Consider the following 8,413-nt stretch of genomic DNA (forward strand, 5'->3'; position numbering starts at 1 on the left):
AGAGGGGACACATGTTGATGTAGAAGAGACATGAAGAAGAGGGGACACATGTTGATGTAGAAAGAGACATGAAGAAGAGGGGACACATGTTGATGTAGAGGAGACATGAAGAAGAGGGGACACATGTTGATGTAGAAGAGACATGAAGAAGAGGGGACACATGTTGATGTAGAAGAGACATGAAGAAGAGGGGACACATGTTGATGTAGAAGAGACATGAAGAAGAGGGTACACATGTTGATGTAGAAGAGACATGAAGAAGAGGGGACACATGTTGATGTAGAAGAGACATGAAGAAGAGGGGGACACATGTTGATGTAGAAGAGACATGGAGAAGAGGGATTTTGCACATAGGTGACTATAAAGAAAAAAGGTGGAGACGAACCTCGACCGCTTCCTTCCAGCGCCTCCTCTAGAGCGGCGCTGCGGGACTTCAGCAATCTGATCGGCTTCCGTCGAGGCGGACCTTTCAGGACGGCCAGCTGAGCGTCTTTAGCAGAAAAGCGATTCTGTGAGGTCATCAACCTCGACCGGAGATCTCGTAACATCCGGTCGCTCTGAGACTGCTCCGAGTTTCCTCCGGTCGGCACGGAGACGAGCGTGAAGGTTCAACTCTGTGTGAGAGGATTAGAGGAAAACCTTTATGGGTCAGAATATTCCTTATCTCTCAGGTAAATTGATTATTTTTCAGAATTGGTTCTGTTTTCAGAACATTCACCTTTTTAAGAATGTTTAAGATTTGACTTGTTTTCCTGAGAATTTTGATTTTTTTTTCTACGAATGTTGACTTTTCCTAAGAATTTTAGTTTTTCAGAATTGAGACTTTTTAAATCAGGATTTAATTTTTTTCCAGAAATTTCACTTTTTTCTAAGAATTCAGATTTTTTCCCAGAATTTTCACTTTAATCTTAATCTTACCTTGTCTAAGGATTTGACTTTTTTCTCAGTTTATTTCTCTTTTTACTTCTCAACATTTTAACAATTTTTCTCAGAATTCTTAATAAAAAAAAAGTTATCTAGTTGTATTTTTCTTATTTTCACAATGTATTTCCTCTTATTGTGCTTATGCATGCACAATATACACAAAAGAAAATTCCTTGTATGTGTGAACCTGCTTCAGATTCTGGTTTCTCTGGGGTAACGGGTTTGCTCTCGTCTCTCACCGTCCTGCAAGGCTTGTGGCCCTCTGTATGACTGAAACCCTCTCCTGGTTGAGGGAGGAATACCTCGCTCCGCAGCAGCTGGTTCTCCAGACGCAGGCTGGACAGGATGTGGCTCTGAGGCTCCTCTGTGGGGGGGGGCAGCAGTAGGAGGAAGAGGAAGAGGAGGATCCTGTCTGATGGACTCCTGAGGGACAGCCAAGCCGGAGTCTGAGCTCTCAGGTGTGTCTGTGGTTGAAAGGCGGGGTAAAGACAGAACAGATATTATTACCTGTAAGTTTTGTGGCAATACCACTGAAAACCATATCATAGTTTTCTTTGGGTTGTTTTTCTTAATTTGTATCTCTTTAACTGTAGGCACCAAATACACCACGGCTAATTCCTCGTCTGCGTCAACCTACTTGGCAAAAAAAACCTGTTTCTGATTCAGATTCTCATATTCTGCCATTTACACTTTATTATTCCTTACAATTTATTTACACTTTGTTAACAACGGCTCCTTCAATACTTTTACGTCCACTTTAAAAAAAAAGCTTTCTACTTATTTTTATCTCGGTGCACTTGTTTCTCTTAACTTTTATTAGTGTGGTTCTTGGCCTTTACATAACATGTACATCTACATTACCAGTACATTACCAGTACATTACTAGTACCACTATCACCGGACGTTGATTTGTCTGCGCCATCTTGAGTACCGTCCCAGTGGCCTTATTTTTGCCGGAGGAGCGAGGATCGAGGAGCGATAACCGAGGAACCACCAGACCATCCTCCGTGAAATCCTCAGACACTTGCCCCGCCCCCTTACTGTGTATCGCTCACTGATTGGACGATGCAGTGCATGCACTGATCTTGCTGCTGTCAGATCTTGTTACAGATAGACAATAATGAAGAGAGAAGGCTACTATATGAATTACAAATAAATCGCCGCTGAAATAAACAGATCATCAACTAGGTGTGAAACGTAGCACATGTATTTGCATTCCAGAGTACAATTCTATATAGTTGTTTGTTTTTTGGTTTGTGTTTTTGTTCTTTATTTAAATTGGAGGGCCATGAAACCGTGTGACCGATCCTGCTCTGCTAAAGATTGTTGAATTTGTAAATTGTTTCTACTCTTTTATCTACAAGGAACTAGGGCTGCTCGATTATGGCCAAAATCATAATCTCGATTATTTGGGGTCAATAATTGTAATTTGATTATTAAATGCGATTATTCATTGACTTCGAAAACATCCATTTATTGGAGAAAAACTATTTGAACAGTATGTTTTAACAGTTGATTACCCTGAACTTTAAGTAGAATTCAACTGAAAAAACCAACAAAAAAAAATTATAAAAAAAAAAAAGTAATAAAAAAAAGATAATCGTTTTATTTCGATTACATTGTTTTCGTAATCGTTGCAAGCCATAATCGTAATCGCGATTAAAATACGGTTAATTGAGCAGTCCTACAAGGAACCCTACCACTGTAATACCTCGGGCCCTGTGATCGTACCTTGGGCTTAATTCTTTTGCAGAGCCCTTCGTCTGATGTCTTGATGCTGTGAGCGGACAGTGAGCTCATGCTGGACGCCCGGGATACTCCCCTGGTGGAGGGGGGGTGTAGACGGGGCCGAGGGGAGGGAGAAAGGGGTGGAGGGAGAGGGAGGAGGCTGCGTGGGGGCTCTGGGGCTCTGTAAACAGAACCACACCTTCACAAAGTTCTCTTCTTGAATCCCTCCTGGCCGCTCTCCCGGAGGGGTCGGGAGCTGTTCAGAAAGTCAAACAGCAATGTCGTCCGTCCACGTCCTGCTCGCTCTTTTTTGCGCCTCACAAAACCCAGAGGAGGTCTTGGCGGAGGCGCTGCTTCCAGAACCAGAGAGGACACTGGATGTGTTTCGCAGCACCGGCAGCGTTGATCCGGACCTCTTAATGTTTGCGGCTGCAGCGGAAGACGAAGCTGTGTGAATCCTCAGTGGGTGATATGCATGATGAGCTGCAGGTGCATGGGGGCTTGAAAGCTGCAGGGTTGAATTCAGTTTGACGGGGTGATTCTTCTTCGTAGGAGGAAAAGGAGGACGCTTTGGTCCTGGTTTATGGTCAGAGCAGTGGCAGCTCCCTGGTCCACTTTGTTCAGGAAGTCCTCAGCTTTCCCGGCGAAATCGGCAAACCAAGACATTTTGTTTCCTACCGGAAGAAACACAAGAGCTCAATGAGAGGATGACATCAGCCTTTCTGCGGACTGAGTCCAAAACTATAAGGATATCAGAATAGTACTTTGTCCCAGGGGGAATAGGATTACGCAAAGAATGCTCAATTTTTGAATAAAATAAATATATATACACATAAGAACTTAAAATGAAAGAGTGCACATTTCACTAAAATCTAAACAACAATAAATATGTAAACATTTGCAAATTAGAATATATAATGTGGTGTATTAGAATTGATAAATATCTGAAACAAGATCATTGCACAAAGTGTTCAATTGAATACAGTCATATTCTATAAGTGGTATCAGTATTGCACAGTTAAATAATTGCAAAGGTGATATGGCCGAAGTATTGCACCTAAGAGGATTGTAGCTGCTGATGCACACACTCACTAAACCACATGTGTCAAACTCAAGGCCCGGGGGCCAAATCAGGCCTGTGTGGGATTTAATTTCGGCCCGCAGGATAATTTCTAATTACTATTAGATCTGGCCCGCCGGTAATATTGCACGCGAACAACCTTCACTCCATCCTGAGGGTCTCCTCCGCTCAGAGCCTGAGCCCAAACATGGATGACCTGCCACCCGAGATGAGATGCCAAGTATCTGAGCTAGCATCTCAGAGCAGCACACTGAGTTCAATGGATGTTTCCTTCTGCACTTTCTCTCTCTACACACAGCAGGGGCATGTTTGGTTTTGTTCATTGAGGGAAATAGTTTTGTTGAAGCTGTTGTTGGCCTGTGGGGAAATGTACTCCATAAGAAATGACTCTGGAGAAGCTGCAGATAGAGCCATGAAAATGAATGCAACTGATTATTTAATGTTGTTTTTATAGGCAATAATCTAAGCTTTGTTAGTTGCCAGGTTTAATATGTGCAATAAGTTCATTATCAATAAGTTCTGCAATAAACATTGAACCAGTCCGGCCCTCGACTAGCACCCATTTTTAAATGTTGGCCCACTGTGTATTTGAGTTTGACAGCCCTGCACACAATCTGAATGCATTGATTTCAAGTACATCATCATCAGATATATAAGCTTCTAAATCGGATCGGGCGAAATCAACATATTGATCGAGTCAAACATACATTGGACATTTCACCTCGGAAAAAAAAAACATTACTCTTAGGGCATGGCACCCCTAGAAAAGTGCGTTGATGTTTAATTTAAGGAGGATAATATTGGACATGGGAAACATAGATCCCGTGCATCATCATTTCTGCACAGCTAGCATGCGAACTCAAACGAGCTAAAGCTAAAAGGTTGGTTATTATAACATGGTATTTATCAGGTGCAAATAACACACACACACATATGAGTTAATAAAGGAATCATCAGCTGTTGGGTTGTATGTTGTCACAAAAGTAAACAGCTCAGGATTAACTGGACAATGCTAATGCTAACAGCTAGCTGGTTGTTAAAGGGAAAGAAGCTGAAAGACAAACCGTTTGAAAAGAGGTTCCAAATGTCCAAGCGTCTCAGCTAAGCCGGGGGTTTAACTGGAGGACATGAAGCAGAAACACCGTGGAGATAAACCGGGTAAACAGAAACAAATGTCATTATCTGTCAGACAGGATCTCCTTCTCAATACGTGGAGCAGGAAGAGCAGCGAGGACCCCACAACAGAGCGACCGAGAGGACGCCTGATCAGAAATCCGCTTGTTTTGTTTTCTATACTCATGATTAAATAAAAACAATGTTTGCTTTGGGTATTTTAATTCAGATTTCTCCTATAAAAGATAAGATGTTTTCCTTTTTTGCACAACATTTCACCTTTACTAAAGACAAAACAAAGAAGTAAACAGTGGTAGACTGACAGGCAGGCCGTTTCTAGCTTTTGGGGGCCCTATGCAAGATGCTGTTTTGGGGGCCCTAGGTTGCGGTCGGATAATCCAAAAATCAGCTCCTAAATTCTAACCCTATCGTCTATTCCTTGACCTCTGAGTGAAACGTCATGAGGGTTAAGGGATAGTGGATAGGAGAATTCAAAAGGACTTAGGAGAAGAGACTGCGGTACTTTAGAGAATCCGACTGCACTTTCGCTATCCGACGTGTTTATGATGCGCCAGCGGACGTCATGAATGTGCGTCTGCGGCTGTGGGGAAACTATGGAAACTACAGTTTTCTGTACAGCGGACTACAACATGCATGTTCAATAAGAACGACGGACTACTGTAAACTCATCTAGAGACTCTGCTCCGTGCTCTGATGCTGCTGCTTTGCTTTATGAACGTGGACAACAGAGAAACATATTCTTCATGACCAAAGTTGGAATTTAAAAATAAAAAAGGAAAGTGAAACTTATGCTCGTCACCCTCTCCCTCCGGTCCACATTAATACAAATGTTCCCAATACGTATGATTGTATGAACTAAAGATCTTAAATCAATACAGATGTATTTATTATTAACGTTAGTCCTTAACATCTATCACTGTGTATATCACCATTCAAACATCTTTTAAAAGTTGAACAAACCCCACACAGCTCAGTAAAGACTGAAATGTTGACTTTATTTGATCATTTCAGTAAAACTAACGTTCATATTTCTCTCTTTGATTATAATACTGATGAACGTTCAAAACAAAGCACTTTGGCAACTTACCACATATGTTTTAAAATGCTTAACCGTAACTTTCATGATATCATTTCACGGTCATAATCGGTTGTTTCCGAACGGCCGACTGTTGAGTGACGGCAAATGCTACGGCTGCAAGGCATTGTGGGGCAGCATGTTCTCCTCTCCTTTCGTCAAGGGAGGTCCAGTGGTTCCTAAGCTAAAGGAGGTTATAAAGGAAGTTTGAAACCTCCTTTCCTATCATCTAGACTAGAGCAGTGCTTCTCAAAGTGTGGTCCGCGGACCACTGGTGGTCCGTGAGCACCCCCTAGTGGTCCGTGAGTATATTGGTAACATTTCACATTTGAAATAAATAAATACATTTAAGTTTTCCGCACTCTCGCGGGAATATCTCCGCAATGGAACGAGCTTAAGTTTCACTTTCTATTGCATGATAAAACCCAGGGCAACACCTTCATCACACATGTTGCCACTTGTTTGTAGCATTTCAGGCGATTTATAATCTGTTCTAGAAAAACGATGTGTTTTGGGATATTTGTGGAGTTAGGTGGTCCGCGAGTGTTTTTTTATTGGTTAAGTGGTCCTTGGTATGAAAAAGTTTGAGAAACACTGATCTAGAGAATTCGAACGGCACTTATCATGGCTGCCACTGAGTTAGTCACTCCGTTAGGAAGGTTCCTAAGCTAAATGGACTATTCGACTTCAGCCCTGGTCTTTACAGTTTTTTAACTACAATGGGGGGATCCCGAAGCCTTTAAGATGATCTGTGGAGATGCATCAATCTGTTACACTTTAAGAGGAAAACAGGCTAATTTCACAACAACAAATGATATTAAAAAGGTAAACATTAAGGCTCCTCTATGCAGGGCCGTCCCTCAGGCTGATCATGCAGACTGCGTGGGGCCTCCGCCTCACCTTGCGGAGGGTGCCTCAACTGAGCCGAAAATGCAGCGCACCCATGGGCGTAGGAAGCATCCTGAATGTGGGGGGGACATTTTTAACGGGGGTTTGGGGATCCCCACCACGAAAAAAAAAATAGATTACCTGTATTCTGGTGCATTTTAACAGGTGGTTTGATACTTCTTTGTGGCTATACTAGCATGAGGAAAATGATGGGTACATTTTGTAATTTCATCCAGTAGTAAAGAAAGGAAACATATTTGATTATTAATTCAGAGCCGTCTTTGAATTAATAAAAAGCAGTTTAAATGCCCATTTGGTACATTTATATACAACAATAACAATATTGTGCATTGAGAGATATTGTTGTGGAGAGTCATTTATATGGTACGGAGTTTCATTGATTTGGGAATTCTCTCAATAAGCAAGTGGAATGGATTTGATAGTGAAGCACTGACACAGCTCTCTACAAAGTGCGGCGAGTGGATAGACCGATTCACGGGACTTTCCACATGGTAGAAGTGGGGGGGTCTAAACTAATCATTTATAAAAGTGGGGGGGACTTGTCCCACCCTCATATAATGGTTGCGACGCCCATGAGCGCACCTATGCGCTTATGCGGCGCAATTAGTGTGGCGCGGCAAGGTTTCGCCGCTGCAGTTATTTGTTATTTCTATTTATACAATTAATACATCTTTATTCTTGTTTGAGTTGTATTCTTTTTTTCTTCCTGTATATTCCATCAGTAATATCAGTGCTTATTCTTATTCTGTTGCTGCCATGACACATGAATTTCCCTACGGGGATAAATAAAGGTCCATCTTATCTTATCTCAAATTATAAAAGACTTAATCAAAAAAGTATTCCCGTATAATTGCTTGTTGCGTGTTAAAGTATACTACATTATTTGTACATGTAAGAACATTTAATGTTAATTGTACTCCTGCATCATATCCTTCATCAGGTTTATTTTAGTAAACAGTAACCAGATAACTGTAAATATATTTATAGTGAAGTAGAAGTAAATTAACATAAAATAAAAAATAGGCCTACTTAGGAACCTCAAAATTGTACTTAAATTGACTTACCACTGTCATTGACGAAATTCTGAATAAAGTTGCTCTATATAGTTTATTTGTTTTAGTTAAATTGTGCCTGTTGCTGTGGTCCTGAGTCGTGGTCCTGAAAACCAAGATGTGTTTTTTATAATAAATGTTGTTTTATCTGTAATAAGGTATGGTACATTTGATTTAATGAGGAAAACAAACTTAATTTAAACAGAAAAATGCACAAAAAGGGTTTTTGATTACATAAAGTAGATGTAATGAAACGGTTAATTTAATTCTGTTACCTTCTTAAAATAACAACCTCAGTTCAATCAGGAGATGGTTTTGATAAGAATACATATTTATTTCCAGGAATACACAAATGAATGTAATGGAGTTTTGGCGATTAGGCTCCGTTGTGCAGGAGTATCATTCGGGAGGAGAGAACCGATCCGATGAAACCCCCCGGGTCTTGACCCTGGTGGTGGTGAATGGATAGTTGGGTTCGGTCTGAAGGGGAGGGGCTTAGCTTGACACTGG

At 41.2% G+C, this 8,413-nt stretch overlaps 1 protein-coding gene across 1 annotated transcript in view; it reads right to left on the reverse strand.

Moving 5' to 3' along the window:
• The window catches only part of golga5 (golgin A5), a 16,409-nt gene extending 12,456 nt beyond the window's left edge, over positions 1-3,953 (reverse strand). The window contains 15 exon segments of the mRNA XM_071207238.1: positions 382-578; positions 580-614; positions 1,164-1,179; positions 1,181-1,222; positions 1,224-1,301; positions 1,303-1,388; positions 2,643-2,760; positions 2,762-2,815; positions 2,817-2,894; positions 2,896-2,937; positions 2,940-2,966; positions 2,969-3,151; positions 3,153-3,218; positions 3,220-3,326; positions 3,873-3,953. Of these exon segments, the coding sequence (XP_071063339.1) occupies positions 382-578; positions 580-614; positions 1,164-1,179; positions 1,181-1,222; positions 1,224-1,301; positions 1,303-1,388; positions 2,643-2,760; positions 2,762-2,815; positions 2,817-2,894; positions 2,896-2,937; positions 2,940-2,966; positions 2,969-3,151; positions 3,153-3,218; positions 3,220-3,318 (1,121 nt within the window). The 5' untranslated portion in view covers positions 3,319-3,326; positions 3,873-3,953.
• Positions 3,954-8,413: the final 4,460 nt, after the last annotated feature.

The sequence above is a fragment of the Pseudochaenichthys georgianus genome, chromosome 22 (genome assembly GCF_902827115.2).
Source record: "Pseudochaenichthys georgianus chromosome 22, fPseGeo1.2, whole genome shotgun sequence".
In the NCBI taxonomy this organism is placed as follows: domain Eukaryota; kingdom Metazoa; phylum Chordata; class Actinopteri; order Perciformes; family Channichthyidae; genus Pseudochaenichthys; species Pseudochaenichthys georgianus.